This window comes from Labrus mixtus, chromosome 15, assembly GCF_963584025.1.
Source record: "Labrus mixtus chromosome 15, fLabMix1.1, whole genome shotgun sequence".
NCBI classification, from domain to species: Eukaryota; Metazoa; Chordata; class Actinopteri; order Labriformes; family Labridae; genus Labrus; species Labrus mixtus.
Window position 1 is genome coordinate 6757358 of NC_083626.1, and position 13253 is coordinate 6770610.

The 13253-nt window shown below is 40.3% G+C and overlaps 2 protein-coding genes across 3 annotated transcripts in view; one reads left to right on the forward strand and one right to left on the reverse strand.

The window, feature by feature from the left end:
• The window catches only part of mtor (mechanistic target of rapamycin kinase), a 91147-nt gene extending 87988 nt beyond the window's left edge, over positions 1-3159 (reverse strand). For both annotated transcript variants that reach the window (XM_061058540.1, XM_061058538.1), the window contains exons 1-7: positions 3010-3159; positions 2440-2576; positions 2117-2225; positions 1729-1961; positions 1292-1492; positions 1035-1169; positions 680-955 (exon numbers count right to left, since the gene is read on the reverse strand). In XM_061058540.1, the coding sequence (XP_060914523.1) occupies positions 680-955; positions 1035-1169; positions 1292-1492; positions 1729-1961; positions 2117-2225; positions 2440-2568 (1083 nt within the window). In that variant the 5' untranslated portion in view covers positions 2569-2576; positions 3010-3159. The remainder of the gene's footprint in view (positions 1-679; positions 956-1034; positions 1170-1291; positions 1493-1728; positions 1962-2116; positions 2226-2439; positions 2577-3009) is intronic.
• The window catches only part of slc66a1 (solute carrier family 66 member 1), a 514023-nt gene that overhangs the window by 303748 nt on the left and 197022 nt on the right, over positions 1-13253 (forward strand). The gene's annotated exons all lie outside the window — the stretch shown is intronic.

The following is a 13253-nucleotide window of genomic DNA, read 5'->3' on the forward strand; positions in this document are numbered from 1 at the left end:
ACTGACTGATTTGCAGTTTCTTAGAATTTATTCATTAACATTTCGCCTATAAAGTGTCAAGAAAGTTTTCCAGAGGTCGGAGTGATGTCTTAAAATAACTTCTTTTGTCCAACCAAAAGTCCAAACCCCAGAGATTCTTCAATTATTTCGACAATGAGAAAAACAAGCAGCAAATGTTTGACATCACTGCTAGGAAAATGACTCAATGGACACTCACAATCCAGGGTCAGCTTGTAGAGCAGGTTCTTTCTTTTAAATATCTGGGAACAGAGATTGACACTTGCCTCTCCTTTTCACAGCATGCTGACTCTGTCTACCAAAAATCACAACAGAGACTCCACCTGATGAGGAAACTAAGGACTTTTAATGTCAGCAATGAAGCAATGGAGCACATACCAGCCTGAGGGAAAGGAGGATACCTTTTTTAAAACATCACTGGTTGTGTCAAATAAATACCGACATAGCTTTTAATGCATACTCAAGACGTGCTGTGACACAAGAATGCAACATATACAATATAAAACATATGGTTCCTTAAATTGATATACTGTGCAGTGGCATGGTATAAAATTTGTTCTAATCTAAAAAATAATAATTAAGAAGGCTTCTTTCAGATAAAGCAATTATATAAACAGCTGTTCGAATCTTGAAAATGCTAAATCTCTGAAGCAAAATCTACCTGATCAAATCGCTCCTCCATCAGCTCCCTGCAGTATCGACTCTCCACCAGCGAGCTCTTGGCAGGTGCCGGTGCAGCTCCAAAGGTAAGGAAGCCTTGAGGCGTGCTGTAGCCCAGCAGGCCCAGGAGGGCGTTTGATTGCTGTGGCTGCACCGACTGGAAGCTGGTGAAGGGTGTGATGTGGCGGGGCTTGGTTCCAAATCCCATTAGCTCCTTGCAGTACTTGTCGTGGACAAGCTGCTGCTGCGTGATCTCTTCCATCTCCTCACGCATGCGCTGTCATGAGGACAGGACAGTAAGCGTTAAGTTTTGCTTGTAAATGTGAGAAAGATTCAGGAGTGAAGTAAGTTCTCACCTCTCCCTCCATGCTGCTGATGCGAACCAGCTCGTTCAGGATCAGAAGAGCACCGTGGACCCGGTCGTCACGATTCATACCTTTCTCTTTTGCCAAAGTCTCATCAAACCCTTTCTCTGCCTCCTCAAAGGTTTGCTGTTACACAAAAGATGGACACTCTATCATTGTCTATTACAAGAACACAACATTTCCCCTGGTGATTTTTTTAAGAGTAAAAGAAAAGGTGGACTTTGAAATGATATGCTGATGTGTCTTACTTTGTACCACTGTGGTTTCTGCATCTCTTTGGTCTCCCTCTGTGTGGTGAGGATGAGAGACGCCCGCAGGGCAGATACAGCACCCTCTCGGATGGCCTGCTTGGGGTCCCATACTGCGTAAAAAATGTTGTCAAAGAAGGGCTGAACTTGCTGGAAGAAGAAGGTGGGCGCGCTCACAGCCAGCTCCCTCAACACCAGCACCTGAAAAGGAGAGAATTCTTTTATACAGCTGTCATAGCACAAAATAAACAACTTGACAGTGAAGACAAACCCTTGTGTAAAAGTAATGTGATTAGAAGTTATTAGGCTGTAGAGATAATAGATATTTCCTTGACTTTAACTGTCTTCAGAAATGCCCTTATCTCCACCACACAAGAACACCCCCATGACATGTCGGTGTTTAAACAACAAACATAACAGTCCCTGCTGTCACTTACTGCAGCATGGCGTCTGCCTTCATTTCTGTCTGCTCCGAGCCACTCCAGGGCCCTCTTCACCTCAAACTCCACATACTCAGCAGTGAAGGTGTCCCCTGCCATAGAGAGGTGGCCCATGGCTTTAGAGGCCATCTCCATGACCACCGAGTCGCTGGAGGGGAGCAGGTTTCGCAGGTAGTTGGCAAAGCGGCTGATTCTGGTGGCATTGCCTCCTTCAACTCCAATAAGACTCACTGGAACACATTATTGATTCACATTAGAATATAGATTAGATTAGATATATCCTATATATGAAGTATAACACACACATTTTAATGACACAGCTTCTTTCACCACACTTAAGTAAATCTGTTGAAAGTATTGTGTAAAATTCATGTTTACATCTTACCTATGGCAAGAATCCCCCCTTTCTTCTCATTCACATCAGAGCTGGATACCAGCTCAAATATGTGGTGGTTTAACTCATCGTAGAATGTCGTCGCTTCATCTTGACTTAACTGAAAAAAAGGCACAAAAGCATGATTATAAAACATGAAGAGGGACGTCTCAATCCCTGAGAGAAGCGAGACATTACTTATGATACCTGTGAAGTTTACACAATTGACTTCTAAAGCTGATTACACTTCATGGAGGCATCAGAGCCCATTTGATAAAGTGAATGATATCCTTAAGGTAGGTATCTGTTACATCCATGTGTATCACTGTTGTTACCTCTCTGAGCTCTGTAGTCACGTAGTGTTGTAGATCTTTAGCAGATTTTGCTCTGGTGTCTTCATTTCGGCTCTTCAGACCACTGACAAACTGTTGCAGCACAGTGGCTGTGCCTGACAGGATCACCATGGTCTTATCTGAAAGGACACAAACACAGTGAAATGAGTTCAATAAAACATTCTAGGTCATAATACACAATGCAGCACATAAACTAGCATGTAAGTTAACATGCAACACTTTAAAGAACAGTATAAAAGTGTATTTGTCCTTAAGTGTTGACACAGGTCAATGTTGTTGTCAGCTAACGTTATGACTAGCTAACGTGTCTGCTAAGCTAGCGAAATAAAGTGTCAACTAGCAACGTCACATTTACCATTTCGAATCAAAAATATACACTTTCTTGAACCTTTGGTGCACAGCTGAGATGTTTAAGTGACATATGTCGGGTCCAGTGTTATTCAGAGCATCATGTGCATCATGCTGGCTTCGTGTAGCTTCTGTTAGCTAGCGCTACTGTTGAGCTACCTAATGTATCAAACCACTGGAAAGAAGTTTAAATTCACCACTTACGTGTTTATATTTATATATCAGCCACGTTATTGCTATTCGGCTCCTGCAGAATATCTCTCATTGTACGACTGACTTGACAGCATAGGGCAATGTTAGCTAACTGTGGTGTCGCTATGTTCAGTTGGACAAACAGAAAACTTCAGCTGCGCACAGGAGGCTGCGCAGAGCGATGCGCAGAGCGATGCGCATGCGTCTCTGAGATCCAAAATAAAAGTATAAAAAATACTTGTATCTGCAAAAGATAATAATGAATAACTTGTTTTGTGCTTTAATTTTTGTTAGAGCTTATTGAAGAAGACCACATTTTGGAAATTAGAGGATTTCCAGGGATTTCAATTGTTTTGACGCTTTGTGCTTACACACATAGGCCAGAAATAAACTCACAGAAATAATACACATAACTTGGGGAGAACTGTTAACAATTGCTGCAGTGAATCAGATACTCCTGTCTAAATGCATGGACGTTCAAGACGTATATAGTGGCAACTACTTTTGTCTAACAGCTAAATTGGGAATATGATCTATTAAAGCATAATATTGTAACAAGCAGTGGTTTAATTGTGCACAGTTGAACATGGATTCATTCCCAGACTCATTATTAGCCAAAATGTACTTTTATTTCTTAACATTTTCAACAGCTGATAACTACCAGTGCACCCAAAACAGAGTCATGGTTCAAACAGTCCACATTGATAAAAACTGCAACTGCATGTCACCAATGCATGATAAACTGTAATGATTAATACAACATTAATAACATTATAGAACTTAAACTTATGTCTATTGTCCCATTCTAGGTGGGCGAACTAACACCCTGCACCTGCTGGGCTGAAAGAGGGCTGAAGTTGCGTCCTACTTTGTCACTTCTTCTTTTTTGGCTTTTTGTGCCTTTATTTGAGAATTAGGACAGTGGATAGAGTCAGAAATCAGGGAGAGAGAGAGAGTGGTGAATGACATGCGGGAAAGGAGCAACAGGTCGGGCTCGAACCAAGGCTGCCCGCCTGGAGGACTAGCCTTCATGAATAGGGCGCACGCACTAACCACTGTGCCACCAGCGCCCCTATCGCTTCTTCTTGACATTATGTTTTAAAATATCTCCAAATCTAGTTTGAAAGCCTTAATGACATTCATTTTGCTCTTGTACTTTGCATATTTCCTAATAAACAGTCACACAGAAACCATTGGTATTTTTAATAACTCATCTGACATCTGTATGTTGCACAGAGCGTCGTAAGTAAATAATTAGATCTTTATACTTCCTTATGTTGTATATTGGAGCATCTTCCCTTGAATCAAACAGTTCTTAACTTTCTATGCTTAACTGCAGAAAGGGTCCATCGAAAGAAATTAAAAGCAGCATGTCTGTTCATCAGTAGTGTTTTTAAATTAATTGGTTCAGTCACTGAAATATGCCCAGCGTCAATAATCAAAACAGATGAGAAAATTAGACTGGAATCGACAATTTCATATTTTTACGTCAACATTCATTATATTTAATTTAAATGTGATCATAACAATAGTATTTTGTTCATGTTATACAAACGCAAGTTTCTGTGAAATCGTCAATGAGTAAAACACTTAAAAACTAGCCTTAAAAAGTAAATGTATACATATCCATTCATAAAAAGCTTCCATGCAGTCGATGCCATAGACTGTAAATATTAAGGTCAATGCATGCGTGTGGCTCTCTTTTTTTGTCCTCTGTCAAACTTCCGCCTCTAGGGGGAGACATTGTCTTCTAAACAAGCATCTTATTTTCCTAGGTGAAACCACATGAAGCTCTACATCTGAGCACTGACATTTACCACAGTGAAACACACCAATTACACTCATGCCCTCTTATTTTCATTTGTAGTTAATTGAACCCTAAATGTCAAAAGCATTTTCATCATTGACATGAACCATAATTACCATTTTTTTTAACATTTCCGCCATCATAAATTTAAAGGTAATGGTATGATCAGTGCTTCCTCTGGGAAACAAACAATTAGACAAGGCCCTGTGGTTCCCAACCTGGGGTCTGTGGACCATGAGTGGTCCTAAAAGGTGATAGCTATATGGAAACAGTTCTTCAGAATCCTCTGTGTGTATACTGTACTCCCAGCAGTCTCACAAGCGTAAAGAAGCAGATCTGAAATTCCTCTTATTATGGATTGTCATCATGTAGAAGAAATCTAAAACATGAGTAGCTTAATTGCAGAAGTTATAAAGCATTGTGAAATAAATGTTCTTGAAGAGAATGGGTGACATTTCATAACCTTTCATAACCTTATATGAATTAAACCTTAAAAAGGTTTAATTCATATACAAACTACAACCAGATGAGAACGTTAAAATCACACAAGCATCTGGATTAAAGTTGACTCAAAATTACCTTTGCACATTACATTGATTAAGGTTGGTGGGAAAAAAAGGATGGATCCTGATTAATTTTAAATAATGTTTATAAAGAGTTATATTTCTGACTTTTATGCCTTTATTAGACATACAGGTTGCTGGATTGAGTCAGGAATCAGGGGGTGAGAAAGAGGGGGATGAAATGTAGCATAGGAGCCACAGTTCAGATTCAAACCTGGGCTGTTCGCTTTGAGGATTGCAGCCTCCATACATGGGGCACGCAAACTACCACAAAGCCAACAGAACCCCTTAATGAAGCTTAAACCTTTGATTATATCAGACCAAACTTCAAATTTAAATGAAGAGAGATTACATTTGTAACCTTTATCTTCAAATCTCATTTCAGTTTTTACTGTTCAGCAACTTCTGCTGCACCAAAACTTTAAACTCAAAATTTAAATAAGATCCCTTTCACCAAATTTAACTACTTGGGATGGATTGATCAAAAATGATCGCGTTCCTCCAAAGTCAGGGGACTGACTTGAATTGATTGAGATTTTATGATGCAGTGGAAACAAGACACACATCGTCAAATGTATTTTCTTGTTCGTTGAGTACACAAAATGTGAAAAAATGTGTATTAAACTTCAATCAATCTTGTTGGCGATGTGTAGCAGTGTGCATATGTACATTTCTTCTTTAGTGAATGTGTATGATGTGGTTTTTCAGAAGGAGGAGAAACAGAAAGAGAGCCCGACATCATTACAACCCTGTAAATGAAGAAAATGAAAGGGTGAGGGAAAGGGGAAATTAAATGTTACAGCGGGGGGGAGGGGAGAAGATCTGTACTTTTACACCCAAGGGCCCCTCTCCCCTCTGAGCCAAACATATTTCACTGATGAGACATCAGCTCAGACAGTAACACTCACCTTTCTTTTCACCACGTCCTTTCACTGGTGGAATGTGTGGGTCTTAGTGTGTGTTTTAGTGTGTGTATGTCCAAACCAAACTATCAGGACCCAAAAATAATGCAGATGAAAATTGTTTATACATACGTGTTTTATATATAAAGAGATATAAACACTTCCATTCCACTGCAGGAACTTTCCCCAGCAACCAGGGTGACTTTATATAACACAGAAACCAGGTTCTAATAAGGTCCCAGGGACTTCATTATACGCCCCAAAAGGTCCCTGCTCCTGGGGTACAACTCTCCAAAAGTACTCTGAGATGAGCCTGCAGTGGTTTACTACAGGAGAGGCTTTTTTCACATTTTCACATCTTATTTTTACAGGTCTGCAAAGGAAATGCGGACAACATATGGCTGTAGGAACCTTAAGCCAGTTGAAAAGACGTTGCTTTAGGTGGAAATGCTTTTCAAACCCTGTTAAGGCCTTAGACTGCAAATTAAAATGATTTGAATGTAATTACATTTAGTTGAGAAAGACAGGTGTAGGGGTTGTTTTAAGGAGATGAAACATTCAGAAACTTGACTTCATAACACATTTACAACTCAAACACCACAAAAAGGCTGCTCGCTACAACAACAGGCAGACGGCCTTCTCTGCTAAGTGACAGACAGGATGTTAGGAGCACTTTCATTAGTCCGAGCCTTTGATTCTTCTGCCGTCGCTCCTGTTTATTTTCCGCTTTGCCTCTTCACTCAGCTGTGCTTTTCAAATATTTCCCCTAAGATGGAGCCTGTCACTCTTTGTAGACTGAGGGTGGGAAGGTAGAAAAAGTGAGCTTACTAACTCCTGAATTTCTACTCCTCCACCCACCTCCATAATCTACCATCCATCCATCCGTTATGGCTTCCAAACCTCATCCTTCCCTCCCACTGTCACGCACTTCATGATTTACCCTCCATCACCCCAATTTATCCCTTTCTCAATTTCATTCCTTTGCTGGCTCTCAGGGATTTTTTATGAAGCAGAAGGAGGCTTTTGGTATGAGTCACAGATTCCTGGGTAGAGATTCATTAGGTAACATCTGCTTCTGGATGCTGGGGGCGGCTCTCATCCCCTACCTGGCCACAGCCCAGTACTGAATCTGGGCCTGAATATATCCGCCCACCTGCACGGGCAACACGCCCATGAATGTGTTAAATATGTCACTTCTAATAAGCCTTCTGGAGGCAAAAGGTGTTGATGTAGGCCTTCCATTATGGCTTGGCTACCTTCCCCAGCCCACCTGAAGGTCAGCCATCTGATTGTTTATTATAATTTTGAAGGGCACACTCAATTTTGTTTTGATAAGTATTAGCCTCGCTACAATATTTGTAATAGTCGGGCTAATTTGAATTCCACCATTGAGGATACATTTACAGATGGCACAGCATAACTGAAATTGTGTTTCCCCACATAAAGCCACTTTTGCAAACTTTATAACATTTCTGAGATATCTTTTAGCATCTTATTTGTACGTCAGCCATTTTTCATCTGTTTTCTAACACGCAGTGTCCCTTGCTTGTTTACAAACCCCCCTAATGATGAGAAAAGTCCATCCTCTCTGTCTTTTGGCTGCTCCTCTTTTCAGAAAATGTGTGCTCAAACAGGCCGTTAGGAGATTTTTCCCTTTGTGACATCACAAAGGGCAGTAACCCCTCCACACCTAGCTGTGGGAGTGTCACCCACCTGGGGGAGGGGTTACTGCCCTTTGTGATGTCACAAAGGGAAAAATCTCCTAACGGCCTGTTTGAGCACACATTTTCTGAAAAGTGGAGCAGGCAAAAGACAGAGAGGATGGACTTTTCTCATCATTTGTGGCATTATAGACAGACAAGGGACACATCTATCTATCCATCCATCCATCCATCCATTCCTCATATTGTGCAGACATTGAAGAAATTCAGCATAAAGCCCAACCAGAACATGCAGGCATTAATAGTCAAGGTGTTACCATAGCAGTCTGTAAAAGAGTCTGTGCTCTGTTTAGGATGTGTATTGAAGATAAAAAGGATTGTGAATCTGATTAATCATAACGAGTTAATATAATAACCTTCGATATCTTTTTGATGGGTACGAGTAGATCTAAACTTTATATCAAGCGTAAATTCAATGATAAAATAATGCTGCTTTATTGACTAAGCGCGGCTGGTCAGGTGAAAAAGTGCAAAGTCGTAACAGAGACAAAGGAGTTTGCAATTAGCTAATGCAACTGGACACCCATTTTGGGCGGAGACCAAGTCAGCAGGAGATGAAGCCATGATGATGCTGCACTTTCTTGTCCCAGTGCTTGGTTTGCCTTTTATTTTGTCTATGTCTGACATTAGTGGTTAGCTTTCTGACTCAGGAAGGGCAAAGCACACACAGACACACACACACACACACACACACACACACACACATACACACACACACACACTATTTAGACAGATAGATTTAACACCTTCACAGGCAAGCAGATAATAAGAGATCATCATATTACAATGTAAGTTGTATTGCATAATGATGAAGGTAGATGGTTTCTAATGGAGCTTGAAAGGGGGAAACATATTCAGCCACAGTGGAGTGTGAAAGGTCAAGAAACTGGTCTTTCCTGCAAATTTGAGGGTCTAGTTTTTCAAGGAGAATAACTTCAGGGCTGCAGGTAGGAGATTTTAGTCCACTGACATTGAGAATTTTACTTGGAAAAAACATGACTAAGTTCATAAACCCCCTGAAAGATCTCCTCAGTACGTCACATTAACAATATATTGTACTTGGGAACAGAGAACCCTGGGAATGAAGATGAGAAAGAGTTCCTGTACGTCACTTAATCAGGGAGCAAAACAGTGATCACTGGTGCCACATGGTTTTAAATGGTGTTTGTGTTTCCACTGAGGGATTACTAATGGTTTCTACAGGAGCCCACGGTCTTCCTTCAGGTAATCCTGTTGTAACTGTGAGAGTTAATGTGTAAAATAATTAGAGGAGATGGCGCATTGCATTAATGGTGAAACAGAAAAGTCAATTTTACATGAAAAAGTATCTCATTACACATCTAACAACAGGAGCAGCAAAAACAGACAGAATGCAAAATCAGCCCAAAAGTTTAGACTGAATAATTGGCTGTCAGACGGGGTTTGATCTCACCATTCTCCTGCTGCATTGGGGTTGTCGTGGGCGTCTGCAGCGAATTCATTTCCTAATGGGCTCTGGAAGCAGCTGCCAAAGATCAGGCTTGCGAATGAATGAATGGTATCCATTAGATAAAATGGCCGGCTGTAAATTGTGGCCACTCTGCATAAACAAGCAGGAGCAGGGCTGGAGCATGGAGCAGATGGATGGAGAGGTCTCGTAACAAACTAGTTGTAAATAGTAATGAAGGCTGGCCCCGCTATCACTCACTGCTGCCCTGCCGTCAATATGGCTAATTCACAGTTTACAGCAGCTTTTAAACATAGTGATTTACAGAAAACTCACATATAGAGTTTGATATTTATGTTTGATTTAGGGAATTTTAGTGATTTAAGGGGGTGTAGAAAACTTCAAAGAACCTTCATGATGACTTTTTTTTAAGCTTCTGATGTGATTGTAGGGAAACATGACAACCTAAATACCCTCTTAGGGGCAATACAGTCACCATGAGGAAGTGAGGAGACTTTATCTAGGACCCTATCTATTACAAGGCAGACACACTGTTAATCCTCACTGACACTCCTTTATCTTATCTCCACTTAGTTATATCTATGGCAATCTATTGAGATAAGACAGATACTTATGATGGAGGAGAACCTTGAAGACCACAAGGCAAGTATTTCATGAACAAATAAATGAAAAGGTATTGCATTTTAATATGAGCGTCCAAGACAAAGATACTGTGTATTTACCTGTTTGCTCACATATTATGACACAAACAAGAAATACTTCAGGCCTGATCAAAGAGTCAAACTGCAGACTCTCCGTCTAAAAGAGAAAACCGGAGAGAGAGAACAGGGAAAGGGAGAGGCTCCACACCACATTGAACTATCTGACATTCCAGGCAAATGCACAGGGATAAAAGCAGGTGTGAAACCAGCTCTCCTGTTTAGACATGAAGTAACAAAGCACAGGACCATCTGGCTAAACACACTCTGTTTGCTGCAGGTCTACCACCTGCACATTTGTCTAAGGGAAGTGGGTCCCCAAGTTAAGGACTCTTATACGAAACTGAAAACTGAACTGCTGACCTTAGCATCTAGCTATCTGTAACTATACAGCATGGGGGAAGACAAGAGATGTCATTGGAAATAAAGTTATCCAGTTATTTTTTTGCACAAGATGATAACATACACAAAACTTGCTTAGCACATGCTGCATCAGTTTCTTATATTAATGCTGCTAATAGATATCTGCAATGACTGAGACCATCAAATAATGTAAAATTCCTAAAACAATCTAATATTGTCAAATCGAAGCTCATTGTGCTGGAAATTTCTGTTAACAATGCAAAAGAAAGGATCATGAGTCAATCAATGTCTTTGTTAAGTTTAATTCTTCTTGCAAGTAGAAGGAACAAAGCTTCATAGTGTCAATACAGTCTGAAGGAAAGCTGGAAGTAATCACAATATGCTTGGGTTTATATACACATGCTTCACAGAAAAACCTTCATGCCTATATAAGGATTGCAGATACAGGCGCAGTCAAATATCAAATACATTGTCATACATTTCAACACGTCACACAACAGTAATGTCAAGGAAACTTCAAGTCTGAGTATCTTTGATATTTAGCTATTTGTGAGAAACCTTCATCCTTGGGTAAAGACAAAACAAGAATATTCCGTATTAAATTATTGTTGCATTTCTCAAGCGAGCTGTAACTAAAATGTCCTCGACAGTAAACAGAATTTTTCCATTACATCATACAAATTTAGGGAAAGCAACTAACTTAGAATGATCTTCCAACCAGATGGTCTAATTGCTCCCAAAGTAGAATTTGAATTGTGCAGTTAGAAGACAAAACACAATTTTATTATGCAAATGCATCAAGCTGCTGGCAGTTTTTGTATACTGCTTATTTTCAATTCAACAAGAAGCAGATTCGCAGTAACATCATGAAATTAAAATATCTGCCCAAATAGCATGAAAAGGGACATCCATCTAACAATCATGTCTTCAATGAATAATATGAAAATCGATGAAGACAGACTCAACAGCTTTTTGGAGTGCACTCTCACTTGTTTCATAAAACTTGGAAAAGCTACAAGTGAGTCCTGAATATTTACGTTTCAGTTTGCATGCATTGACCTCCCTGCTCCTCTTTCTGTATAACTTTTACTCGCAATTTCTGTTTGTGATGCCTGAGAGTGAACATGTGTTCAGCCAATGTTTGACTATTCATGTCAGACTGTTTCAGAATAATCTCTGGTTACTGATGTTAAAACAAAGTCTTGTTCTGCAGCTGTAGTTCCACACATAATACTGGTAACACAACATTTCTGAATTCTGCATGTAAGTCTCTGTGTTAAAAGGTTTGCATTTGTTGTATCCACACAGCACACCGTGTCCTTATGGAATCAGTTACAAGTGGATGATTAATTGCATGATCAAACAGGAAGACAGTCTCATCCCCAATTCTGCCCTACACATTTCCATTCTTATCCATTGATTTAAATGGGATGTGTTTTCTGACTCTCCAGTTATGAATTAGTTGTACCCTTAAAACAATCTTTGGTGTAGTAATGTTTGTGACAACATCAATGTATAAGGGTTTGAAATTGTGATTGTGAGTTTCAGTTATGTTACTGTTATGTGACTTAAATATGACAAGTGGTAAACATGCATGGAGAGGTGCAGATATGTGTCTGTTTTAGGGGGCTTTATGTTGACATAAAGTAAGATGTCCCACCCTTAATTCATGTTGTCACAATACCTCCTCTATGACATCAGTTTGTATGGAGGGCCTTGCCCTCTGTCTTCTTCACTCTGCTGACCTGCAATGCATCTGCAATCAACACATCTGCTCACCATCAAGCGATCAAATACTCTTCTAAGAACCCTGCACCTACAGTCAGTCCCTGCTGGATAGTTGTGCCCTACACGGTTTGTTTTGGTCAAAAATCTAACTCCTGTTTAGCTTCAAAAAGTCAGAATTGCCTTTTTGTTTGTTTGCCTGCTATCTTACCTCATTCCTGTTCTCCCTGTCTCCATGATCTGATCTTTGCCAGCCCACCTGCTAGCCACCTGCATCTTGGACCACCAACTTATTCCCCAGCTCAGATCGACAACCAGCTACCCCTTCACTACTCCCCTGCCTGCCTTTTCTAAATAAAACTCAGTTTTGACACCTTACCTGTCATCTTGCATCTGGGTCCAGCCTTAAGTTCTTTAAAAACCTTGTTTTTTAAGTTGACAAGTCAAATTTAAAACGATTTAAAAAGAAGATCAATAATCTTAGTCATTGCAATCTGCTCAAAAATATAGATCATTCTGCTCATACCAACACATTTAACCATACACATATACAGTCAAAGGACATCTTGCCAAGGCACCTTAACATTTTGGGAATGCACATTGTGATCTGGCTTGAATGTGAGGGTCAGTGATGCTTCTAATCTCTTGTATTATTCTAACACAATTCAGAAAGGGAGATCTATACATGTACATACAACTCTGTGTGACAGAGCAGCGGGCTCTGTCACACAGGGCGACAGCAGAGAGAGGACAGGCTGTGCAGCAGGAAACCAGAGACTGTCTGTTGTAGGAGAGCAGATACATGCCAGGCAGGCGAGGCTCCCTCTTCTGTTCTCATGCTGATACCTGATAAAGGAAACTGGGCCTGTCCTCTGAACAAAAAAACAAAAGAGCCACAGCAGCCTCATTTGATAAAGCTGGAATGTCTTCAGTGTCTGTGTGTGTACTACATGTGTCTGTGTTGCAATGCAAAGTGGGAGTGTGCCAGCACTTTATCTATAGGAGAAATGTAAAACATAAAATATGAAGC